Consider the following 24,483-nt stretch of genomic DNA (forward strand, 5'->3'; position numbering starts at 1 on the left):
GGCTTTCTCAAATATATGGAGGGAAACTATTTAAAAATACATTTTATTTTTTTTTTACAAAAATATTAAAATATTAATTTTAAATTTCTGATCTGCCTTTATCGACCCAAACACTTGGGCTTCCGTTTGTTGGGCTGGGCTTTAAAAGCCCATATAATTGGATTTTCTTTTGATGAATAATTCAAAATAAAAAAGCCCATAATTGAATATCTTTTCATAAAATAATAATAAATCTCTAAATTTTTAGTTTTATATTTATGAAAATTTATGACCTGCTAAATATTTTTTAAAATTAAGAAATTAAATAGACATAGAATTTTAACATTATTTTTAAAAATATATAATTAAAAAGAAAGATTTTTATTAAAAAAAAAAATAGAACAACTTGCTAATTAATGTGAGTCACCAATGATATAAAAACAAAAGTGTGAAAGTTGTAAAAATATGAAAAGTAATTTAATAAATATGCTTTTTATTTTATTTTATTTTAATTGCAACAGAAAAAGAAATTAAAAATCCCACTCACCACATTTAAATAACTTGCATTAACCCTTTTTCAAGTTGAAGAGTCCCCTCTTCGATTTCTTTTCGCCAAGTCGCATCGAAATGGAACGTCTCGCCCTCAAAACGACATGTCGCCTTCCAACTTGTACATTATTTTCCCCGAACTTTATTTATTTATTATTTTACTTTACCGCTTGAAACCTACCTAATTCTTCATCAAATGATATTATATTAGCTCTTAAAAATAAATAAATAAAATTGGACTTTTTTTTTTTTGTTCGTTTTTATTATAAAAAAAAAAATTACCTTATCTGATGTATATGTCCATTAATAAGAAAATCTAATAAAATTCAAATATCATATATTTACAAGTTACACTCATATATTAAAAAAAATGTACGTGGGTAAGTTTATCCCGATAGCTTCATGGGTAGTCGCAAATTTGTTATTTTCCTCTTGAAAAAATTATTTCAGAAAATTCAAAAAGCTTAGGAGAGCAAGTGCACCACGCATTTACTAAAATAAAAAACAAATAAAATAAATAAATAAAGGAACCAGGTTGCGTAAGAGCTGACGTCAGTGACTGAGGTTTTAACCTAACTTTGAGATAAAAATTTAGGTAAAGCAATAATTTATATTGAAAAAAAAAAGAGTTTTTGAGGGATTTAAACAAACTTAAAAGTTAATTTAAAATAAATACTAAAATTATTATGATAATTAAATCTAAAATAAAATGTACAATGGATGTACGAAAATACTCAAATCACATCATCATTTTAATTATTGATGCCATGAATATTCAAAAAAAATCAATCTAGTCATCAATTATTAATGGCGTGGCAGACAGACCCCGTACGCGGCGGCATCGGCCACGTACCCCATTTTCTGAGATAGACTCCACCACTGCCACTGACTGATGAGGTGGAACCCTCTTACTGGTCCACGTCATCTCCCTCCTCGTTAGTTTCCCGAACCAGTGCGGGAAGTGGGAAAGCGAAAGTTAACGCCAGAGTTTGGCGACGTGTCGTTTCAGTAATATGACGATGACATGGAAAATGTCGGGTTTATTATTGTGGGTTTTCACAAACCCCGTTAATTCGGCCCACGGGGTCGACCTCCACCCACCACTCTTGTTACGCCACGTCATCTCCTTACTTTACAATTTTGATTGATTGTTTTGTTTTGTTGTGTGTATTATTAGGTTCTCGTACCAGAGGTAAATTCAGTTTCCCTAAACCACTTTCCACGTGGAGCCCAGTGTTGTCTTCATATTGCCACCATCATCTTGCCCACCTGTCCATGTCAATAAAAGCTTGTACCACGTGAGCCCTATTTCTTTTTCCGCTTCAATTTGAACATAGTTGAATTTATCGAGACACATATTCAATCGAGACCATAAATTTAAATCCTTTTACTCTATTTGTTATCGAGCTCGAAAAAAAATCGAACACTTAAACAATTAATTAATAGTCTCTGTAGGAAAAACGAGAATAATATTCCGTAAAGCAGTCAATAATAAAGATGAGTACTTTTATATTAAATAGCTCAAAAGTTTCAACTTGTAGAATATAATCAATGAACGTTTATCCAACGACAACCAACCAACACATGAGGACGTGAAAGCTAATAATAGTACAATGTACAAACTAGAATACTCGTTATGATGTTGAGCCGACTTAATTAGCTATAACGAGCTAAACACTTAACCCACAACCTTTGTAATGTTATGAATTTTCCAAGAACAAAAATATTTGTAATATTATGAGCCGTGGGTCCATAGTCAATGGTGGCCTTTCAAGACAACGACGAGTCCCTAGTGAGGCCATTATGGAAGTGACACAAAACACATGGGGTTTAGCCTATCGAGCCTACTAAATTGGATATGTCTCTCCTCCTTTAACTTCGTGTCGAATTCCATGTACAATTGTAACGACGCATGTGAGACTACACTAGCTGAAGTAAAAAAAAAATTATCAAAATGGTAATTTTATTTTAATATTTTATTTTTACAAGTATCAAATCAAATAATTATTTATGGAAATTAATTATCTTGCAAGATGAAGTTTCTTCTATAATAAGGTCACGTGATGACTAATTAATAAATAAGTTAATATTTTAATCGAGAGTATCATTAGCGAATAAAATAAAAAGTTAATTTAAATGAAATATTTAATTTAATTATTTCTTTATTTAAAAAACTCGTTTATACCATTAGAGTATCCTATCAAATGCTATGTTTTTATATGGTTGGTCTCATTGGACGGTTCAATTGATGAAAAACATGTCCGAATAAAAAAATAAAAGAAGTTTGCATAAAGTTATTTATTTATTTATTTATTTATTTAAGCCAATTTTTACCCATATATTATATTAAATATTAAACTTGAATGAATAAGAAAATTAATGAATGGAACTTGTAATTTAATATATTATTATTCGTAAAATATTCACGCTTATAATAAGTTTAGAATAACTTTTCAGAATAATTAAATGAAAAAAAGAAAAAGAAAACACTAATAAATGACGTAAGCCACCCACTCACTGCTAAAATAAAAAGAGTTACAACGACCGAACAAGTCCCTTGCCTCTTCGCAAATTTAACAATTCCCCTTCCGCTATATCTCTCTCCGCCGTCTCTCCCAATTCTCCGGCGATGAACCTATGTGCAAACGACGTTGTATCCTCCGAACTTCCTCCTTCTCCGACCTCCTCCTCCTCCTTATCCATCGACGTCGATGAGTCGTCTGAAGCTCGGATCCGGCGGTTGATTACAGAGCATCCGGTGATCATATTCAGCCGCTCCTCTTGCAGCATGTGCCACGTCATGAAGACTCTCCTCGCCATCATCGGCGTCCATCCTACAGTCATCGAGCTTAATGATCACGACGAAATCGCCGCCGTTCCTTCTTCGTCTTTTGTTCGGGATAGTTCGGCGCCGGCGGTTTTCATCGGCGGGGCTAGCTTCGGCGGCTTGGAGACTCTGGTCGCTCTCCATCTTAGCGGCCATCTCGTTCCTAAACTTATCGAAGTTGGAGCTCTCACGGTATGAACCCTTAGATTGGGAATTTCGTTTTAAATTCTCTTTAAAAAAAATATTTAAAATGATTTTTTGTTCTAAAATTTATGTTAGTTTTTCAAATTCTAAGAAAAATATAATTTATTTGATTATATCATTTCTGAAAGTAAAATGAAATTAAAATTTGTACACTTAAACGCTGCAGGTGGGACACGTGCAGTGCTAAAAGTGGAGAATCAGGAATGATGGTCATGCAGATGCGCTACACATGATTTCTGCCTCTGTCCAATTGGTGGGGTACTCTTGTAATTATTGGCAAATTCTCTGGTCGCCACCGTATAACCTGTGGGTTTCGTCGTAGACTAAATATTCTCTTATTCCTCCNAAAAAAAAAAAAAAAAAAAAAAAAAAAAAAAAAAAAAAAAAAAAAAGTTAGTTTTGGTTTTATTATTACTTTTATCTCTTTTTTGTTTGTAATATGATAATATCTTAATAATTATTAAATATAAAAATTAAAAAAAAATATAATCTCAGGCTTCATTTACAATTATTGAAAAAATATAAATAAATATTGTTTTCAGTATTAAAATTAAAAAAATAATAAAAAGAAAAAGGAAAAAAAGACAACCTAAAATTTAACACCAAAAGAAAAGTTGGAAAATGATTTATTAAAATTAAAAATATACACAAAATTATTAAATGCACAAAAAGGGCAAAATGGTAATTTCGGTATAGAAGGAAAGGGAGAAGAATAAAGGGGGGGTTATGTAATGGTGTGCCTCATCTACAACTCCGAAAAGCATTCAACATATTCGGTTTCACAGAAACCCCAATTTTGATGAACACAGATAAAGAAAGCAATATATAAAGAGACAGTAAAGCATTGTTTAAAGGAGCTTTCAGAAGGTTGCAGAAGAATCAGGACGCCAACTAACTTCCTTTCCATATCAGAATCTCTTCTTTTTTATTTTTTATTACTGTTCTTCTTCTCTTGCTCACCTCATCTAACAAACAAAAATCAATCAATCTTTACGTAATTGCTGATCGGTTAAGGAACACGGTCACAGCAATGATATCGTGCTCGTTTCTAAACCCCTACAAGATGTGTTGTCAAATGTCAGATAGTGTTCTTCCTTCTGTTACAACCCGCCCCATTTCATGAACTTCTTCACCTCGTCGTACAAAACAAGGATCGCAGCTGCACCTGTACTTCTGAACATGTTCGAAACAGCGCCTCGATAGAAAGAACTAACTCCCTCCTTTCGATAAATCGTCTTCCAGCAGTCTAGGGTGCTATTGTACATTGCCTTATCCAGCCCGGATTGCATCATCATTCGCCTTCTAACCGTGTCGAATGGATACGACAACAATCCAGCAGAGGTTGTGACCACTTGAGCCACTCCCCAACGCTTCCATAGAGCCAACTCTGATTTAGACTGTTCTACCAAAATCTCTTTCATGGTGTCAAAGCCTCCAAAATAAAGGCCTCTGTGCACCACCATTCCTTGTAGAGAGGCTGGAAGGCCCCTGTAAATCCCTCCAATCCCATCCTTCTTGTGTATGGTAGCAAGGAAATGGCAGATGCCTCGAAACTGTCGGACGTCGGTTCTTCCGATATCGGCAGCAAGGCGAGTGTGCGAAATATCTAAAGGGTATATTAAAATCAATGTTGAACAACCAGCAGCTGCCCCAGCTATAAAATTGGCTGATGGACCAGAAAGAAAGTGACCATCTACAAAGCTATTCCTTAACATGTCTTTATATAGATCCTGTATATGAAAAACAACATTCAGACACCATAAACTCACTTCATGAATTCACCAAACCATCAGTCACTACAAAGACTAATCGATATTTCAGACGCCCGGAAGTTCTAAATCGAAAATGAGCATCAAATGAAAGACTTCTAACCCCTTATCGGATTTGAACCGATGACTTACACCTTACCATGGAACACGAGAAAACCTTGAGCACAATCTTTATTTATTCGTCGGTTTTACCACATTTCCAGCTTTGGGATATCAAAAGAGGTAACAACTGAAATGTGTATATTCTCTCCTCCATGTCTATCTCATTTTCACTCTTCAACAACTAGATTATGTCATAGAACAAGTGTACGATCCCACGTCAATTGAGGAGGAGAACAAAACATTGTTTATAAGTGTGTGGAAACCTCTCTCTAACGAGGAAACCCAAAAGGAAAAGCTCAAAGAGGACAATATCCGCTATCGTTACTAATTTCACTAACATTGCGTTCTGTCCTCACAGCATTACTAATTTGTAGCTTCTAGCTTGAATTGATTCATTAGTTCACTCCTAAGCTATCACATTTGTTGTTACTGCTATTAGTTCATCCCATTCTCACAAGGCTTTTTGCATACAAAATTCTATCAAAAAACATTATCCAGGGAACCAATTAATTTGCCTTCAGATTCACCAGACATTCAGAAAGAAGGTGTTACTCTAAATTTGGAAGTTAATAGCAGAAAGAAACTCCGAAAATGAAGAGAAATTGGTGATATACCTTAAGAGAAAAATTGAGGGCAACAGAAGGGTAATAGCGAATAACACTGCTTCCATTGCCTCTCCATAGAGAGAGAACGCCTTCTTCTCGAACGGTGCGAAAAATACAATCGAACATACCCTTGAACCTCCTTCGCCCAACCCCAACAATCGCCAGATTGCTCTCTTGGGTCTGTAACAGAAGCTTCGCCCTCTCAATTGGGGCAACGATTGTGTGTACAAGTCCGCCCATGAAAGCCCCCGCCAACAAATCCCGATGGAAATTCACCATCCATTTGTACGCTCGCGGTGAAATCGGAACTGATCTTGAATCCCCCATTTCAAGATCATCGGCATCCTCCACACGCATTCCTCGAAACCCCTCTCCCTCTCTCTCTGTCTCTGTCTCTGTCTCTGTCTCTGTCTCTACTACACGCTAAACCAAGGATGAACGATTACCCAATTTATGGGTTCTTCCAGGAAGTTGATACCAAACAAACACCAAGGCAGAGAACTCAGTTCGTTGGTTAATCTATCCTTAACTCTCTAACCTTGAAACTTGAAAAGGGATTTTTCCCTCGTTTTGGTTTTGTTGCAGGCCCCTCTCGGTTTGGGCAACAAAATAGAAGCAAGAAGAAGAAGAAGAAGAAGAAATAGTTACACGATTCCTGCCAAAGGTTGAACTTGATGGGGTGGTCACGAAAACCGACGGCCCTGATTGGTTCTGATCAGGTGGAAGCATGGAAATGCACGCAAAACGGACCGATTTCGATCCTTCTTATCGCTACGTAATTCCCTTTTTGGTGTTTCTCCCCATTTCAACTTCAATTGAAAATTCTATCTCGGATTTATCCAAATTCTTTTATTTCATATTTCATTAAAACTCATTCCCACGTGGCATTATTATTTTTGCTAAGGGCATTATCGACATTTCACATCAAGTTTAAATGTAAACTTTTCTAAAGTTTAAATCTCTCTCTATTTACTAGATTAACCTTTTCTACTAACCTCCATCAATAATTTACTTACCTTTTTACTTTTTTTAATTTTTTTACCCTTTAATTAATTCGCTCCGGGTTAGTTAAATTGGGTAAAAGTCTTCAAAAATACATAGCATACTCATTTAAAGTCTTTGCTCTGTAATTCTTAATCAAATGAGCAATAATTAGAGTGAACTGATCTTTATATATTTAGAGTGAACCGATCTATTTTTGTTCACATTCAGAAAACTGCAAAGACATTTCACCGTTCGGTAACTTCTTTATTTTGTAAATTTAGTAGGAAAATCGAAGACACCGAGCTTCAAAAACTCATACGATTTGAGCATTTGACATCTTCCAAACCTTCAAACGGGAAATCACTACAGATTGAGTTCCATTGTTGAATGCGTATAAACGAGCATCGTCATCGACAGCCACAGTCGGATATACTCGGGAAGTGATGCAGGTTTTTCCTTTTCCTCCAAAGCTCTCAACTATAGATCGGTCTACCTGCAAATTCAACGACAAAAGATGAACAACAATGACGAGCAACCCAAGCGAACAACACGAGCTAATCGGATGTACCAGTGTTCTCAATGATATCTTTTCGTGGCGTGGATCTACGTCTACGAACGCTCCATAAGTGGTTTTATCTACCCCTTCCCTAAAAGAGGACCTATCAGTTCAAAAAAACAGCCAATTCAGTCGAGTTTGTAAGCCAAAAAGTGCCTTGAAAATGGTTGTAAATAGACAGCCAAAGGCATGGATTTGACCTGCTCTGATCACTGCACATCAGTACTACATATCTGTTATGAGCTTTAAGAACATGAAAAAATATTGCAGTGTGTTCAGACAAGTCATTGGAAGCTAAAACCAACAAGCCAAATGGCCCAACTCTGCCATTCACTGATGCACCTCTTTTACTACAAAGCAATTGAGGATCAAGATCAAACCATCTTGTGTCCACTCTCTCAGCCTCCTCTAAGTATGGAAACTCAAACGAAACTTCCGCGTCGACCTTGAACCATTTGATCATACAGTTAAGTCGAGAAAAATTGATCACACTGTGCAAAATTATAACAGTTCAAGTCCACCACTAGCAAATATTGTCGTGTTTAAGCTTTCCAGGTTTCCCACACCCTTATAAGAAATGCTTCTCCAACCAATCTGGATCTCACAATCCACTCCCATCGAGACTCGCGTCCTCGCTTGCACACCATCTAGTGTTTTACTCTGATATTATCTGTAACAGCTCAAGCCCACTACTACTAGCAGATATTGAGTTGTTACAAATGGGGTGTGCCAACGAGAATGCAGTGTCTTACAATCCACCCCTTGGGGGCTCGAATCCTCGCTTGCACACTGCCCAGTGTCTAGCTCGAATACAATTTGTAACAACCCAAGCCCAACACTACTAGATATTGGGTTGTTACAAATGGTGTCAGAACTAGACTCCTGACAGTGTGTCAACGAGGATGCGGTATCTCACAATCCACTCCCTTGGAGGCTCGAATCCTCGCTTGCACACAGCCAATTGTCTAGCTCTGATACAATTTGTAACAGCCCAAGCCCAAGCCCAACACTAGCAGATACTGGGTTAGGTATCAGGTATCAAAGTCAAACATCAGGCGGTGTGTCATCGAGGACGCTGGCCCCCAAGGGGGTGGATTGTTAGATCCCACGTCGATTGTAGAGGAGAAACAAAACATTTTTTATAAGGAGATGCGTTTTGAAACCTTGAAAGAAAAGCCTAAACAGAACAATATCTATTAACAGTGAGCTCGAACCGTTTCTGAATACTGACCTGAGAAGCTGAGCCACCAAGAACTTTCATGGTTGATCTCCCTCTAAGTTCTTTATTATACAAGCTAAAACGGTTTGTGCGTAACTTCTCAACTTCCTTAACTGGCCACTGAATCAGCTGCCTTCCATTCTTAGATAGCCAAATCTTTCGAGGAACCACCTGCATTTCCAAGTTTAATTACCAACCAAGATTCATCCAGTTCATTCCATAATCTAATATATGAAAAATGGGTCATGATGATTTACCTGAAGACCAGCCCATCCCTTCTTGATATTATCTTCTCTGCTATCAGATTCATTAACCCAACCCCACAAGATCCTCCTCTTCTGGGAGCTATCATAAAACGTCTTGGAAGCATAGAACTTCCCATAATCATATCTCAATCCTAAGTTTGTTCCTCTAAGATCAAAACCATCACCAGAATCAGAGGTGAACTTCTCTTTCTCAGGAACATAGCTTCCCAATGTATAATAATCATGAGAGTTAAAGCTAGCTTTCATCACATACTTAACAGCACCAACACGGAATCCATTCAAAGAATCAATCCCATTCGATCCATTAAGTTTCACAGGGTAAAAATCAGGGCATTCCCAATTTCCAGAATCGCGAGAGGAATAAAGAGGAAACCTGGATTGATGCCAATGAACGAAGTCCTCACTTCGATAAAGCATCGCCGCGCCTCCATAGCTCGTCTGGCCTCCAATGGCGATCCGCCATCCGCCATCTGGGCCTGGCCATGCCGTTGTTGGGTCTCTGAATCGGTGTCTCTCAATGCCATTGGGAGGAGTTATGATCGGATTATGTGAAGATTTTGTCCAAATTTCAAGAAAAGGGTCTGAGAAATTGCTGGGGATTGCTAGATTCTGAACCTGCTGGAAACCGGAATCGAGTCCAGTGTAGAGAATTACGGGTTTGTTGTTATGGAGAAAGGAAACGGAACCGGACCAGCAACCATTGATATCGAATGGATGAGTGGGCTCGAGGGCATGATTCAGATGAGCCCAATTGATTAGATCGCGCGATACTGCATGACCCCACACAATTTTGCTGTCGAAAACCGCTCCATTAGGGTTGTGCTGATAGAACAAGTGGTAAATTCCTTTGTAGTACATTGGCCCTTTCATCAACAAATACAAAATGCCTATTTTTTAGCAAATATTTTGCACAATTTTTGTAATTATTTCACATAATATCATACACTAAACATATTCTTACCATTAGGATCTGCACGATGATATAATAGAACACATCGATCGTTCATCGACAAAAATAAAAAATAATAATAATAAAATCAAAGTTAGAAGATGAAATAAAGAGGGAAAATAGTGAAAGAAATGGAAGAAAATATGTGTTACCATTCATCCAATTTTGGAGGGGTTGGAAATGATAAGATGTTCTTTGAAATTGTTGTGGAATATGAACTTCGTTGATATCTCCATGAGAGACCACAAACCCAAATCTATTGCTTATAAGCCAAACGAAGTACAATGCAACAACCCCACACTTTACCATTTCCAACCATTTTGTTGCCATTTCGTAGAAGCGCTACCCTTGCATATAATCTTAACGTTCATCGTGTATATATATAGCTTTCAATGCATATAAGTTAGGTTCATTTTCCCAACATGAACATACTTCGATTGTTTTAAGATACTATAATTTTGGTTTAGGGTTTAGGGTTTAGGCTCGTTATGTATCGTTGTTAGCTTTACAGTATTAAAACACATCTACAAGGGAGATGTTTCCACACCCTTATATGGAATGTTTCGTTTCCCTCTCCGACCGATGTGAGACCTCACAATCCACCTCCTTTAGGGTCAACGTCCTTGTTGGCACACCCAGTTGGAGAGGGGAACAAAATATTCATTATAAGGATGTCGAAACCTCTCTCTAGTAGATGCGTTTTAAAACCATGAAGCTAACAGCGATCCGTAATGGTCCATATAATATTTATTGGTTCGCTTTTTTTGTTTCTAAATAAATGATAAAAATCTTTATTAAGCTAAAAAGAAGGTTTTAAGATCACTTTTTTCCAAAATAGAGTATACCACAAAACCATCAAATATATTTAATATATTGAATTTCCAATTGTTTTAATAAAATGAAGAAAGCACATGGGACTATTAAATTAAATTTGTTACATTGATACGAAAAGCAATACAAAAAGATTGCCTTTTTAAACCACGTTTCCATTTAATACATATAATTCAATAAATTTCGGAGTATCGATTAAGTCAAACCTAAGAGAATTAGGTTTTTACTTGGACTAACCTAAATTTATTAATCACCGTACTTTAAAACTTAAATATCAAACGCACCTATTAATTGAAGGACAAAAAAGTAAATTCCCTCTATTTTAAATTTATAAGCATGAATTAAAAAAAAAATAATATAGCATAATTTATAAAATCATAAAAAATATTTTTTAGTTTTTTAAATTTAATTAAAATTTGATCACAAAAGGAAGAAAACAACTTAATTGTTATTTAATTTGTATCTATGTATGAATTAATTATTGTATTAATTCCAATAATCTCTCACTAATAATAATTTTCATTTTAAGTAATTATTAATAATTTTTAATGGTAAAAAAAGTCTTAATAATCCTCGAGCTAAAAATGTTAAATTACAAATTTAGTTTTTAAAATTTAAAATTTGTGTTTATTTAATAACTAAATTTTTAATTAGTATAACCTATATATTAAATTTAGTATTATTTATGTTAATTACCAATTAAACTATGCAATAATTATAATTAATCACTGCATCTTCTAATTTAAAAAAGTCGGCAAAAACCACCGAATCGAAATTGAGTTATTATTATTATTTATTATTATCTTTTTTTAAGAAAATTCAAATATGGAAAATATTCAATCACTAATAAGTTGGGCTCCCAAAAAAACCCACCACTAAGGTGATCGGTTACGAACATCCTCCCCCGTCTTTCTCTTTTCTCAAGGATCTGTGTTGCGGATGAATATTCACAGGGATTTCAGCGGAATCGTCGCCGGAGTTGACGCGGACTACAAAAACCTGAATCCTCCGACGATGCAGGCTTGCGCTGCGTGCAAATTTCAGAGACGAAAATGCACTGCGGATTGTCCTCTGGCGCCGTATTTTCCTGCAGATCGGTTTCGGGAGTTTCGAAATGTCCGCAAATTGTTCGGCGTGAAGAACGTGTTGAAAACCCTAGGCGATTTGGAGCCTTCGAAGAGACGTGATGCAGTGCAGTGTATAATTTTCGAGGCCAATTGTCGCGCCAGTGATCTCGCCGGAGGTTGCTACAAAATTATTGCTAAAATGCAGCGTGAAATTACTCTTCTGGAGGCTCAGCACCGTCTCGTCCTCCGTCAGCTTCGATTTTACCGGCAGACGGCTGCGTGTGCGATTCGTTCGGAATTTGATTTTGATTTTGATTTTGATTTTGATTTTGAAGATCGGATACGAAAAGAATCCTGCAGTTTGAATGAGCGGTTGACGGCTAGGGAGAATGGAGTTTCTTGTTCCAAAGGGGTAACCCATTAGGGCTCTTTTACTTTTTTAGATTATTTGAATATCTTGTAGAACAAACAATATTACAAATATTTTGACATCCTAAAATTGGGGAAGTTACCCTTTAAATTGATACATATTTAATTTTTATTTTATGCTAATTTTTTCATGTTTCGTGTATATATATATATGATGAGTGGGCTCGAGGGCATGATTCAGATGAGCCCAATTGATTAGATCGCGCGATACTGCATGACCCCACACAATTTTGCTGTCGAAAACCGCTCCATTAGGGTTGTGCTGATAGAACAAGTGGTAAATTCCTTTGTAGTACATTGGCCCTTTCATCAACAAATACAAAATGCCTATTTTTTAGCAAATATTTTGCACAATTTTTGTAATTATTTCACATAATATCATACACTAAACATATTCTTACCATTAGGATCTGCACGATGATATAATAGAACACATCGATCGTTCATCGACAAAAATAAAAAANTATATATATATATATATATATATAGTCTTATATTAACTATGGTCGTTATTTAATAACCTATGGGCTCTTTCTTTATAAGGAAAATATTATTTTAAAACTTAAATTTCTTTTTTCTATTTCAAAATCTTTTATGTTGAAGACTACTAGAGGAGTAGTTCCACGTTGATTAATTCAGAGATAGGTCGTGATAACACACTATGTTGAGGACTATTAAGAGTATTCCCACGTTGAGTAAAGTCATGAGAGTTTATTGACAATATTATACCATTACGCTCTATGGTGTACTTTGAGGATAATATTGGCTAGTAGTGAATTTGGACGGTTACAAATGGTATCAGAGCCAGACACCGGGCGGTGTACGACATTGCCTCCCAAGAGGATAGACCCTGATATCCCACATTGGTTGAAAAGGAAAACAAAACATTTTATTTTTACAAAGGTGTGAAAACTTATTCCTAGCCGACAATGTTTTAAAACTGTGAGGCTATGTAACGGGTCAAGGGTAGTTGAATAGTTTTTTTTTTTTAAGAAATAAAATTATTATTTTATTCCTTTTTACTAAAATTGAAATTCTATTACCAAAATCCATAGCAATAATCCAATATAGGTAACAAATTCAAACATTTGAAAATAAAATAAAATAAAATAAAAATATATAAGACGTGAAAGAAAATGAAATTAAAAATAAAGAAAGAAAGAGAAAGGGCAAAAAAGGAAGAATGGTTGGAAATGGTGAAAGAGGGCATAAAGAGTGTCGACACTATCGTCGTCATTCTGAAGCAAAAAGTCGTCGCTGTTAGTTTGTTCCGCTGCGTGTGCCCTCCATTCGCTTCCATTATGTCGACACTCTTCTCTCATGCCTCCTCTTCCTTCCTTCCCACTTCTCCACTTCCTTCTTCTTCCTTCTCTCTCTTTCTTTTTCTTCCTCTTTTTCTCTCTTTTTCGTCGCCGACCGCTCGCTGTCGCTGCTTTATTTTTAAAGCCAAATGAACCCTTCTCCTCGCCGAACGCCGCATCAATCACTCCTCTTCGCCTGATTCCATTTCAGCCACTTTTCCCATTCCGAAGATTCCAGATTTGGGTTCTGCACATTCACTGGCTCTTCTTAATTCCTTGCTCAAACTTTCTTCTTCTCTCATGTTCTTCCTCGAGGTTAGTTCGAATCCCCTGCTTTTCTGCTTGATTTCTCTCTTCTTTCCCCGAATTTGTTTATAGATGATGGATTCTCTGTTCTTTTCTTTTTCAGGATTTGTGGCAGATGCTCTGTGTTCAAGGTTTCCAGGATAAAGCTCGAGTTCTCTCCGGTAATTTCCTTTTCCCCAATTAATCTGTTTTCCTTGTGTCTTGGCTGATTTGAATCGAATTCGATTAATTGTGGAATTTTGTGGTTTCCTAATTTGATGTACTGATTGCTGACAGTATGTATTTGTGTTCTTAATTCTTGTAATTGATTAGTTTATTGGTTCATTCGTGATTTCTAGGGTTTAGTAATATTAGAGTTTTAATCTGGGGAGTTCTCGTTTTTTGATTTCCTGATCAAAACAGGGTCTCTTATCCGGACCGTATCCGAATCCATGGGCAATTCGGATTGTGGCGTCTCGGAGTTAGAACTCTGTAGAGACGATTCGGCTGCGTTCCATTTCAAATTAATCGCCATCGCCTCCATTCTCACATCGGGAGTCATCGGAATCGCCATTCCATTGTTTGGCAGCCAGCGCCGGTTTCTCAAAACAGACGGAAATCTGTTCGTCGCGGCGAAGGCGTTTGCCGCCGGTGTAATTCTTGCCACCGCTTTTGTGCACATGCTTCCAGACGGATCGAATGCGCTCTCCGATCCGTGCTTGCCGAAATTCCCATGGTCGAAATTCCCCTTCTCGGGATTCTTCGCGATGATGGCGTCGCTGTTGACGCTCCTCGTCGATTTCGTCGGTACTCAGTACTACGAGCGAAAACAGGGGGTGATTCGATCGAAAGAGGAGGGTAACCGGGTCGGGTCGGTGGTAGATTCCGGGTTGGAATCGGGCATTCTTCCCGCCGGAGATTTGAACGTGAAAGTGTTCGGGGAAGAGGACGGCGGCGCGATGCACATCGTTGGAATGCATGCCCACGCCGGCCACCATCGTCACAGTCATCCGCAGGGGAAGGAGGCATGTGATGGGCACGTGAGAGTCCACGATCATGGCCATGCCCATGGAGGACATGGTCATTCTCATGGGCTTGACGGCGACGATGACGAAAGCGGTGTACGACATGTCGTTATTTCCCAGGTAATTTATTTTTTCTCTTCGAGTTTTCGCCTCCACGTGTCAGTCATGTCGCTTGACTTACTGTCCAACTTCTTTTCTCCCTCCTTTTTCCTCCTTTTTCCTCATGCCTTGTGAGGAACATAAATTCTTAACCCAAAGTCAACGCATCGTAATTTGTTTCAAATAGTTCATGTTTCTTTAATTATAAATTAGTCGTTTAGATATTTATTAGACACATTTTTTACTTTTAAATTGAAATATTAAAGTTTAAGAGTCAAATAAAGGTATTTTTGTGCAGATTTTGGAGCTTGGGATAGTGTCACATTCAGTGATAATTGGACTGTCTCTGGGAGTGTCCCACAGCCCATGCACCATTAGACCCTTAATTGCAGCCCTGTCCTTCCATCAGTTCTTTGAAGGCTTTGCCCTGGGCGGCTGCATCTCTCAGGCTCAGTTCAACACCCTCTCCACCTCCCTCATGGCTGTCTTCTTTGCCATCACCACGCCCATCGGCATCGCCATAGGCACGGCTGTCGCCTCCACCTACAACCCCAACAGCACTGGGGCGTTGGTTGCGGAAGGGATTTTGGACTCTCTATCCGCGGGAATTCTGGTGTACATGGCTTTGGTTGATTTGATCGCGGCTGACTTTCTTAGCAAGAGAATGAGCTGCAATTTTAGACTCCAAATTGTTTCTTATTGTACTCTATTTCTCGGGGCGGGGCTGATGTCTTCACTCGCTCTCTGGGCTTGACTTCAAATTCTATTTCTTTTCCTGTTCTTTGAAGTTGTCTTACAAGGAAGCATAGCGAATTTATGGCTTCCAGAAGGGTTTGAAAGTACCCAACGCTTTAGATAGATTCTGTACACTTAAAAGTATCTCCTCTGTAATTGTTCAATGCCAACTCAAAAGGGTCTATTGGATTCGCCAGCGTGGTTTGTTGATATATACCTTATAATATAATCACTAACGATTGAATTGACTTAGTGTAAAAACAAAATAAAGCGATTTTGAAGATCCATTGAAACACAATCCCTTCTGCAATTCATTTGGTTCCATTCAATCCTGAGCAATACCTTGTTTGGGAGTTGGTTGGCCGTGATTCCCCACTGTCGCAAGAAAATGGGCTGTCTTTTTCAAACCTAGGTGCGCCGTCATCCACCACTTACCAGCTCCACCATATCTCATCCTCTCATTTTCTATGTTTTTCTTTTCTTCACTTCCAATTTATTGAATTTTTTCTTTTATTACCAACAAAAGGATTCAATTCTTTATTAATATCAATACCCATTTTTTCTCTGTTTCTGGAAATCAGTGAACTCTCGCTTGTGGAGTAATTGACAGACGTAGCCATTAATTTAAGCTTTCGACGAACAGAGCATAACCCATAAGCTATGGAACGAGCGCGGCGGTTGGCGAACAAGGCGGCGCTGAGGCGCCTTGTTTCATCGTCGAAGCACCACCGTCAAATCGACCCTCCTCCACTGTTCAATTCCCCTGTTTTCTCTACGCCTTCGAGGTATGTCTCTTCGCTGTCTTCTAATTCGTTCTTGTGTAGACGCGCAAGAACGGATTCATTTCTTCATCGGAATTCAATCGGAATTGGGTCTCAAACCCGTTCGATATCCGTCGAGGCATTGAAGCCAAGCGACACTTTTCCTCGCCGCCATAACTCTGCAACCCCCGAAGAACGGAGCAAAATGGCAGAGTTATGTGGGTTCGAAAGCCTTGATTCGCTCGTCGACGCCACTGTCCCCAAATCGATTAGGCTCCAATCCATGAAATTCTCCAAGTTTGATGAAGGGTTAACTGAGAATCAAATGATTGAGCATATGCAAAACTTGGCCTCTAAGAACAAGATTTTCAAATCGTATATAGGAATGGGGTATTATAATACTTTTGTTCCTCATGTTATTTTGAGGAACATAATGGAGAATCCTGCTTGGTATACTCAGTACACACCATATCAAGCTGAGATTTCACAGGGCCGTCTTGAATCTTTGCTTAACTATCAAACAGTAATTACAGATCTCACTGGCCTCCCCATGTCCAATGCCTCCTTGCTTGATGAAGGGACGGCAGCTGCTGAGGCTATGGCAATGTGTAATAATATCCTCAAGGGGAAGAAGAAAACGTTCATTATCTCGAACAATTGCCACCCGCAAACGATCGATATTTGTGTTACTCGAGCGGCCGGGTTCGATCTTAAAGTAGTGACTGCGGATCTTAAGGATATTGATTATAAATCTGGTGATGTTTGTGGTGTTCTTGTTCAGTATCCTGGCACTGAAGGGGAGGTTTTGGACTATGGGGAGTTCATTAAGAATGCTCATGCTAATGGGGTTAAGGTTGTGATGGCGACCGATCTTTTGGCGTTGACAACGTTTAAGCCACCGGGTGAATTAGGGGCCGATATCGTCGTTGGATCTGCGCAGAGGTTTGGTGTTCCAATGGGGTATGGAGGTCCTCATGCTGCCTTTTTGGCCACCTCTCAAGAGTATAAGAGAATGATGCCGGGAAGAATCATCGGTGTTAGCGTCGATTCATCGGGCAAACCTGCGCTGCGTATGGCGATGCAAACTAGAGAGCAGCATATCAGAAGGGACAAGGCTACTAGCAACATTTGTACTGCTCAGGTATTGAGATTATAATTCATATGATGATTGGGTTGGTTTTGCTTTGAACATGTGTGGTTTGTTTAGGCGTTGCTGGCGAACATGGCTGCGATGTACGCCGTGTATCACGGACCGAAGGGCCTCAAGGCGATTGCAGAGAGAGTTCATGGCCTCGCCGGTGCTTTTTCGGTCGGACTGAAGAAACTAGGCGCTGCAGAAGTTCAAGGTCTTCCTTTCTTTGACACTGTAAAGGTTAAGGTTGCTGATGCAAATGCAATTGCAGATGCTGCTTACAAGAGTGGTATTAATCTACGAATCGTCGACAAAAACACGGTAACTAAACTTCTGTATTTCGCATCGATTGTTCAACAAAACAGTTCATGTCGTTTGATTAATTGTTGATGGATTGCCTTTTAGATCACCGTTGCTTTCGATGAAACGACGACCTTAGAAGACGTTGATAACCTTTTTTCAGTTTTCTCTGGTGGAAAACCAGTAAGTATTTGAATTGTATCTAAACATGTAATGGTGATAGTCTTGGTTCTATTGATCTTATTCTCATCCATGGCAATGTCTTCTTGTTATAGGTTCCATTTACCGCTGCATCTCTTGCTCCCGAGGTCGAGAATGCAATTCCATCAGTGCTAGTGAGGGAAAGCTCGTACCTTACCCACCCGATCTTTAACATGTACACATCGTTTGCAGTTCTTGTAATATGAAGTCGTATAGCTAAAACTATAGGAAGTTTAATTCCATGACTAGTATGTTCTGCTATGCATCAGGTACCATACAGAGCATGAATTGTTGAGGTACATCCAGAGGCTGCAGTCGAAGGACCTTTCGCTGTGCCACAGTATGATTCCGTTGGGATCTTGCACAATGAAGCTAAACGCAACGACGGAGATGATGCCCGTAACGTGGCCCGGTTTCACCAACCTTCACCCCTTTGCTCCTATTGACCAGTCTCAGGGATATCAGGTAAGTTTTTGTTCTCATACGAAAACGATTGGCCGAAGGGACAAAAGAAATATCGTGTTCATGTCGGATTCCATTGTGCAGGAGATGTTCAGTGATTTGGGAGACCTGTTATGTGCAATAACTGGGTTTGATTCTTTCTCGTTGCAACCAAATGCTGGTGCGGCTGGAGAGTATGCTGGCCTCATGGTTATCCGTGCTTACCACATGGTACGTTTTTTTTTTCTTCTCATTTTAGTTCTTTGGTGCCTTTATGTGAGATCCCACGTCGTTTTGAGAGAGGTTTGAAAGAGGAACGAAATAAGGATGTGGAAAGCTCTCCCTCGTGGACGCATTTTAAAACTTTGAGAGAAAGCCTAAAAAAGACAATATCTGCTAGCGTGACTTGAGCGGTTACAAATGGTATCATTCCACAGGCAAGAGGAGACCACCACCGCGACGTGTGCCTCATTCCGCTATCAGCACACGGGACCAACCCCGCAAGTGCAGCCATGTGTGGAATGAAGATCGTATCGGTTGGAACCGATTCAAAGGGAAACATCAACATTGCAGAGCTGAAGAAGGCTGCAGAAGCCAACAAGGACAATCTCTCAGCACTCATGGTTAGATCCTAGAATTTGAGCAGCCAAAGCTTTGACTGTGATTTGAGTTTGTTTGGTTGAAATAATGATAGGTTACATATCCTTCCACACATGGAGTGTATGAAGAAGGCATTGATGAGATTTGTAAGATCATTCATGAGAATGGAGGCCAAGTCTATATGGATGGAGCCAACATGAATGCCCAGGTACGTATCATTTCGTCTTTCGATCCCTAGAACTCGAGGACGCTGTTAAACAACCTATAGAACAGATCCTTTTCAAGTAATCAGAGTCGAGTTGGGTGTGTTTTTCAGGTGGGTCTAACAAGCCCAGGTTGGATTGGAGCTGATGTTTGCCATCTCAATCTCCATAAAACATTTTGCATTCCACATGGAGGAGGTGGCCCTGGCATGGGTCCTATTGGTGTCAAGAAGCACTTAGCACCATTTTTGCCCTCTCATCCTGTGGTAAAAACATATCTCTGTTAAATTTGATTGCTATATTCATTACAATAGTTTGAATTTGGAATTTGCCAATTTGAACTCCGAAGATACCTACTGGAGGCATTCCTGCTCCCGACAAAGCACAGCCTCTCGGTACCATAGCTGCTGCACCATGGGGTTCTGCTCTTATTCTCCCAATATCTTACACTTACATAGCCATGATGGGGTCTGAGGGCCTAACCAACGCGTCTAAGATCGCCATTCTGAACGCTAACTATATGGCCAAACGTTTAGAGGTTTCTGATTCTTATGCTTGCTGTTCCTTTCACATCTTCTTTCCAGTTCTCATTCTCATAGATCTTAATATTTGCTTTGAAACCTGCAGAATCATTACCCTGTTCTCTTCCGTGGTGTCAATGGAACAGTTGCCCATGAATTCATCATCGACTTGAGAGGCTTCAAGGTAATTTCTTGCGTTAAATTTCCCTTGATGTTTACATCCAACTGTTAAACGCTTAATTTGTCGTGCAATTGCGGCAGCAAACTGCTGGGATAGAGCCTGAAGACGTTGCTAAGCGTCTAATGGACTATGGTTTCCATGCACCCACCATGTCATGGCCTGTCCCGGGCACGCTCATGATCGAACCCACAGAAAGTGAAAGCAAGGTATTCCCCCTTTTCACGTATGCTCTTGCCCGATCTTGATAACTTCCTTTTCACGTATACATTTTGCAGGCGGAGTTGGACAGATTCTGTGATGCCCTTATTTCGATCAGAGAAGAAATCACCCAGATTGAGAAAGGAAAAGCTGATATCAACAACAACGTCCTGAAGGTGAAGTCCTCTTCTCTAAAGCTTAACTACTTCAGCATTTTTCATCTGATAGACCTTAACAAGCTTAATTACTAATCCAGGGTGCGCCTCATCCACCATCTCTGCTAATGGGAGATGCATGGACAAAGCCATACTCTAGGGAATATGCAGCTTTTCCAGCTTCCTGGCTCAGGGCTTCCAAGTTCTGGCCATCTACAGGTACACACGAGTGACTCGTTTCTAATTTCTCTACCTGATTTATGTTGGCATTATCCCTCTCTCTTACTAAACAGAATTTTGGGTTCAGGACGTGTTGACAATGTGTACGGTGATCGCAACCTGATTTGCACCCTACAACCAGCGAACCAGGTTGTCGAGGAAGCAGCAGCAGCAGCAGCCACTGCTTAGTTTCCTACTTCACTGCACCTTCCTGCAAGACTCTCAATGATATATAATATCCTCACTGTTTCACCCCCCCTAGTTGCACTGTACATATGTTACCAATATTCATATTTGTCATTTACACTTCCCTGATATGCTGCAATATAACATTTGTAGTAATTTTTTCCTTGGCTCCCTTTTCCCCTTCCTGTCTTCTTTTCTTTAATAGATGAATCTTTCAGCTTAAAAAGCAAAACGTATTAGCATTAATTTCCAATTTTGAAACTGACGTTATCATTACAAAGCAATTCTTATAAACAGAAGCCATTCTCCACGAAAATCGTAGCACTCACAATTTTCTTTTCCCAAGCATCAGAGTATAAGCAAAATTTGGAATCCATAACGTGCTTCTGGCAAAGTGTTCCCAAGCAAAACGTGTGTGCTTTGAGGGACTTATTCTCATTTTGAAAGTCTTGAGGTGTTGTCCATCTCAAGCTCCATACTTGGGGGCCTTCCAAAGCTTAAAAGCTACCTCATGTATAAATCTATCTGCAGGTATCACGAGGTTGCTGCCTTGCTGAAAAAGAAAGGATCCTCTAATAAATGCCTCAAACCATCCAATCAAGCACAGGCCAGGAAAACCAGATTTGAAGAGTAATCATAAGTTCATATTCATGAAGAGAATACATGGAATTCAATTCTTGCATTATGTCAAGCTGAAAAATCCTCATATCATGCAAGCAACATAATAATGATGTAAGAATAATGCATCCCCATGTAATTCCAGAATTTAAGATGATTTTCCAACATAAACATTATAATCATGTTAGAAGTTGAGCTCGTCAAGACTAAGAGACCATCCTATTGCTTAAGGCAGCACAAAGCCTCAGTAGTTCAAAGGCCAACCAAGATGACATACATTTCCATGGATGAATGCACGAAACAATGAAAGGCATGGAAGCAATAGGAGAAAAATATTGAACTTCACCTCTTTAAACTCCTTGAAAGAAAATGTTTCTGCTTTATCTTTGCGGGTTACTCCATATTGCCACTGAGCAGCTAACATGGGTGAATGATGCCTTGTTATCGGATAATGCAAGAGATATCAGCCAATAAAATTTTGAAAACCCATCAATCCAAAGAAAAACCATTAATTTTGACTCACCGAACATCATTCCGTGAGACCTCCCCCATCATCGTGTAACTTTGACAGGGAAAGAGTGCTGACAAATCAGAATTTTTCACATCTTTGGAAGTCAAAACAGACAAGTTGCATTCATCATCCTTAAAGACATTTCCATAGCTCATCACAAGGGACAAGTGCAAACGGGAACCAATTTCTGATCCAGGCTGAGCCTTTTGCAATATATCACCAACCAAAGCATCAATATATTTCATATCATCCGAAGTTGTTTTGTCTTTCTCGCCATTAACTTTGTCGCCAACTCCCATATGTACAAACAAAAAATCAAACTCGCTTGTATCTTGTATCTTTCCATCTTGAAAACCAAGCTTCTTCAGCAATTCAGAGGCCACAAAGTCAACTGGTGGCAACCCGAGATGGTTCATTTGCATCAACTCCTCCAGTCGCAACAGGGACACACCAAGTTCAGAGCCCAGATATTGCACGCTTGAACTATTTGTCAGTATTGCAGCTTTCATTCCCATGAACCTAAAGTAGCAACACAAAACCACCAGCCAAGTTGTTCATAAACCAACCACAGGGATTCATCCTACTCATGACATCAACTGAACAGATACCATAAGGATAAACTACCTTTCAGGTATGGACTTTTTCTGACTACTTCCTTCGCAGCCATCTCCATTCTGAAAAACCAAATATTATCTTTCATTGTAAAATTAGTCCTTGGTGCTCAAAGAGCAGAAATATCATACCTTATTGATGAATGGGTCACATGCATCAAATAGAAGCGCAAGCTCCCGAATCATCCTTTTTTCCTCACTCTCTGCAATCTAAAACATCAAATGAATCCCAATACGAGGAAGATATGAGGGAAGGCCAACAAAATCCTTTCAGTAGCCCGTACAATAAGTTAAGTAATTAAATAAACTATTGCCTTCACTCAGGTTATATATGTTTGGATCAATAAATAGAAGTTCTGATAATATGGGAAGGAAAAAAAACACCTGTATCTAAGCGAAATGCCTAATAACAAGGTTGCTTAACAAAATTATCCTCCATCCCTCATTTTCCATACTTCATATTCACCGAAATGGTAGCCATAAGCCTGAGAAAACATGGACGATAGTGGACCTGTAACGGCCCAAGCCCACCGCTAGCAGATGTTGTCCTCTCTGAACTTTTCCTTTCAGACTTTCTCTTAAGGTTTTTAAAAGGCGTCTGCTAGGGAGAGGTTTCCATATCCTTATAAAGGGTGTTTCGTTCTCCTCCCCAACCAATGTGGGATCTCACATTCCACCCCCTTCAGAGCCCAGCGTCCTCGCTGGCACTCGTTCCTTTCTCCAATCGATGTGAGACCCCCCGCCATATCCACCCCCCTTCGGAACCAGCATCCTTGCTAGCATATCACCTCATGTCCACCCCCCTTCGGGGCTCAGCCTCCTCGTTGGCACATCACCCGGTGTCTAGCTTTAATACCGTTTGTAACGGCCCAAGCCCACCGCTAGTAGATATTGTCCTCTTTAGGCTTTCCCTCAAGGTTTTTAAAATGCATTTGATAGGGAGAGGTTTCCACACAAGGTATTTCATTCTCGTCCCCAATTGATGTGGAATCTCACAAAAAGAATATATCATATTCAACTCCCGAATGATGGCATCATGTAACTAGAGTTGGCTCATGAATCATATCGCCCCAATCTTCAAAATCGAACTCTCCTCCCTAATGGGTCGAAAATTAACCAACGTCGATCAAAACCTAGAATCGATTCCATTAAGAATGGCTTTCGGAGTAACATTTTCCGTGGCACAAAGAATTGACGATTGGCAAAGTAATTTGTGGGTTTAATTTCGAACGATGAGTAATTCTCTTGCTTACAAAGAAACTAAATTCAATCAAGTCAACAGAAAATTAAATTAATAAAGAGACAGTAGAAAGATAAACAAGATGAAAAGCATAAGCAAGCGAGAGGCGGTGATAGAACCTGAAGGAGGAGCATTGGGAAGTGACAAAAACCCACAGGAAGCTAGCGATGCGAGTGCATGTAGATGGGTATGAGATTGATCAACAAAGCGAGCCAACCCATCACCGAAAATAACTAGAGCTCGACTGGGTTTATCCGCCATTTCTGCGAGACGGCCGATTGGAAAGGGCTCGAAAGCGAAGCTTAGAGAGCGCGCGGAGGCGGTAACTGGAAAATTGGTATCGGAATTGGAATTGGAATGCGAAGACAAATAAAGCGTATAAATATATTCCCTAAACTCTTCGCTGTCCAAATGAACGGCAACCATAGCGGCCTTTTTCTTTTCTCTTCTTTTCTTTTTTCTTTTTTTTTTTTACTTTTTTTTTTCCCTTTTAAGTTTTAAGATTCTCCAATTTCAGGTGAAATTATTATTAAAATTCAAATAAAACTAATTATCAATATACTAAAAAATCAAAATGTATTTAACCTAACCATAGTATCGTTTAAGACAAGCCAACCTAGCAAT

At 39.1% G+C, this 24,483-nt stretch overlaps 6 protein-coding genes across 9 annotated transcripts; 3 read left to right on the forward strand and 3 right to left on the reverse strand.

The window, feature by feature from the left end:
- The first annotated feature begins 3,068 nt into the window (after positions 1–3,068).
- Positions 3,069–3,911, forward strand: LOC111805651 (glutaredoxin-C6-like). The gene is made up of 2 exons (XM_023690799.1): positions 3,069–3,547; positions 3,726–3,911. Exons 1-2 carry the CDS (start codon positions 3,158–3,160, stop codon positions 3,744–3,746), a joined length of 411 nt encoding a protein of 136 aa, XP_023546567.1. The 5' UTR covers positions 3,069–3,157; the 3' UTR covers positions 3,747–3,911.
- Positions 3,912–4,223: 312 nt separating this feature from the next.
- On the reverse strand, positions 4,224–6,826 carry LOC111806175 (probable ADP,ATP carrier protein At5g56450). The gene is made up of 2 exons (XM_023691546.1): positions 6,045–6,826; positions 4,224–5,289 (listed from the first exon to the last, which is right to left on the reverse strand). Exons 1-2 carry the CDS (start codon positions 6,390–6,392, stop codon positions 4,660–4,662), a joined length of 978 nt encoding a protein of 325 aa, XP_023547314.1. The 5' UTR covers positions 6,393–6,826; the 3' UTR covers positions 4,224–4,659.
- A 361-nt stretch (positions 6,827–7,187) lies between these two features.
- Positions 7,188–10,368, reverse strand: LOC111804968 (beta-fructofuranosidase, insoluble isoenzyme CWINV3-like). 2 transcript variants are annotated; one of them, XM_023689815.1, is made up of 7 exons: positions 10,162–10,368; positions 10,022–10,030; positions 9,052–9,923; positions 8,807–8,965; positions 7,776–8,020; positions 7,588–7,678; positions 7,188–7,512 (listed from the first exon to the last, which is right to left on the reverse strand). In XM_023689815.1, exons 1-7 carry the CDS (start codon positions 10,337–10,339, stop codon positions 7,333–7,335), a joined length of 1,734 nt encoding a protein of 577 aa, XP_023545583.1. In that variant the 5' UTR covers positions 10,340–10,368; the 3' UTR covers positions 7,188–7,332. The 2 variants fall into 2 exon arrangements, with proteins under 2 accessions (XP_023545583.1, XP_023545584.1); XM_023689816.1 differs by lacking the exon at positions 10,022–10,030.
- Positions 10,369–13,606: 3,238 nt separating this feature from the next.
- On the forward strand, positions 13,607–15,993 carry LOC111805348 (zinc transporter 4, chloroplastic-like). Its single transcript, XM_023690391.1, has 4 exons — positions 13,607–13,952; positions 14,047–14,104; positions 14,346–15,067; positions 15,345–15,993. Exons 1-4 carry the CDS (start codon positions 13,938–13,940, stop codon positions 15,798–15,800), a joined length of 1,251 nt encoding a protein of 416 aa, XP_023546159.1. The 5' UTR covers positions 13,607–13,937; the 3' UTR covers positions 15,801–15,993.
- Positions 15,994–16,097: 104 nt separating this feature from the next.
- LOC111805345 (glycine dehydrogenase (decarboxylating), mitochondrial-like) lies at positions 16,098–21,042 on the forward strand. 2 transcript variants are annotated; one of them, XM_023690383.1, is made up of 16 exons: positions 16,098–16,193; positions 16,363–17,683; positions 17,750–17,995; positions 18,080–18,157; positions 18,250–18,350; positions 18,445–18,640; positions 18,722–18,847; positions 19,054–19,239; positions 19,311–19,424; positions 19,533–19,685; positions 19,769–19,957; positions 20,047–20,124; positions 20,202–20,327; positions 20,397–20,495; positions 20,576–20,693; positions 20,782–20,882. In XM_023690383.1, the coding sequence occupies exons 2-16, from the start codon at positions 16,442–16,444 to the stop codon at positions 20,880–20,882; spliced, it is 3,153 nt and encodes a 1,050-aa protein (XP_023546151.1). In that variant the 5' UTR covers positions 16,098–16,193; positions 16,363–16,441. The 2 variants fall into 2 exon arrangements, with proteins under 2 accessions (XP_023546151.1, XP_023546150.1); XM_023690382.1 differs by lacking the exon at positions 16,098–16,193 and having other exon boundaries at positions 16,442–17,683; positions 20,782–21,042.
- Positions 21,043–21,098: 56 nt separating this feature from the next.
- On the reverse strand, positions 21,099–24,235 carry LOC111805350. Of its 2 annotated transcripts, none has more exons than XM_023690396.1 (6): positions 23,979–24,235; positions 22,752–22,822; positions 22,633–22,682; positions 22,021–22,527; positions 21,844–21,934; positions 21,099–21,432 (listed from the first exon to the last, which is right to left on the reverse strand). In XM_023690396.1, the coding sequence occupies exons 1-6, from the start codon at positions 24,118–24,120 to the stop codon at positions 21,346–21,348; spliced, it is 948 nt and encodes a 315-aa protein (XP_023546164.1). In that variant the 5' UTR covers positions 24,121–24,235; the 3' UTR covers positions 21,099–21,345. The 2 variants fall into 2 exon arrangements, with proteins under 2 accessions (XP_023546164.1, XP_023546165.1); XM_023690397.1 differs by having other exon boundaries at positions 22,752–22,829; positions 23,979–24,143.
- Between the last annotated feature and the right edge of the window lie 248 nt (positions 24,236–24,483).

Source organism: Cucurbita pepo, chromosome LG11, assembly GCF_002806865.2.
Source record: "Cucurbita pepo subsp. pepo cultivar mu-cu-16 chromosome LG11, ASM280686v2, whole genome shotgun sequence".
NCBI classification, from domain to species: domain Eukaryota; kingdom Viridiplantae; phylum Streptophyta; class Magnoliopsida; order Cucurbitales; family Cucurbitaceae; genus Cucurbita; species Cucurbita pepo.

Coding starts and splice junctions, on each gene's coding strand:
- LOC111805651 (XM_023690799.1), top strand. CDS start 3,158: ATGAACCTATGTGCAAACGACGTTGTATCCTCCGAACTTCCTCCTTCT. Junction 3,548..3,725: donor TCGAAGTTGGAGCTCTCACG/GTATGAACCCTT, acceptor TAAACGCTGCAG/GTGGGACACGTGCAGTGCTA.
- LOC111806175 (XM_023691546.1), bottom strand. CDS start 6,392: ATGCGTGTGGAGGATGCCGATGATCTTGAAATGGGGGATTCAAGATCA. Junction 5,290..6,044: donor CCCTCAATTTTTCTCTTAAG/GTATATCACCAA, acceptor TTTCATATACAG/GATCTATATAAAGACATGTT.
- LOC111804968 (XM_023689815.1), bottom strand. CDS start 10,339: ATGGCAACAAAATGGTTGGAAATGGTAAAGTGTGGGGTTGTTGCATTG. Junction 7,679..7,775: donor ATGTGCAGTGATCAGAGCAG/GTCAAATCCATG, acceptor TTGAACTGATAG/GTCCTCTTTTAGGGAAGGGG. Junction 7,513..7,587: donor AGATATCATTGAGAACACTG/GTACATCCGATT, acceptor TTGAATTTGCAG/GTAGACCGATCTATAGTTGA.
- LOC111805345 (XM_023690383.1), top strand. CDS start 16,442: ATGGAACGAGCGCGGCGGTTGGCGAACAAGGCGGCGCTGAGGCGCCTT. Junction 20,125..20,201: donor TCGACTTGAGAGGCTTCAAG/GTAATTTCTTGC, acceptor CAATTGCGGCAG/CAAACTGCTGGGATAGAGCC. Junction 20,694..20,781: donor CAAGTTCTGGCCATCTACAG/GTACACACGAGT, acceptor TTTTGGGTTCAG/GACGTGTTGACAATGTGTAC.
- LOC111805348 (XM_023690391.1), top strand. Junction 14,105..14,345: donor TAAAGCTCGAGTTCTCTCCG/GTAATTTCCTTT, acceptor TGATCAAAACAG/GGTCTCTTATCCGGACCGTA. Junction 15,068..15,344: donor GACATGTCGTTATTTCCCAG/GTAATTTATTTT, acceptor ATTTTTGTGCAG/ATTTTGGAGCTTGGGATAGT.
- LOC111805350 (XM_023690396.1), bottom strand. CDS start 24,120: ATGGCGGATAAACCCAGTCGAGCTCTAGTTATTTTCGGTGATGGGTTG. Junction 22,823..23,978: donor TCCCAATGCTCCTCCTTCAG/GTTCTATCACCG, acceptor TTTAGATTGCAG/AGAGTGAGGAAAAAAGGATG. Junction 21,935..22,020: donor GTCTCACGGAATGATGTTCG/GTGAGTCAAAAT, acceptor TCCGATAACAAG/GCATCATTCACCCATGTTAG.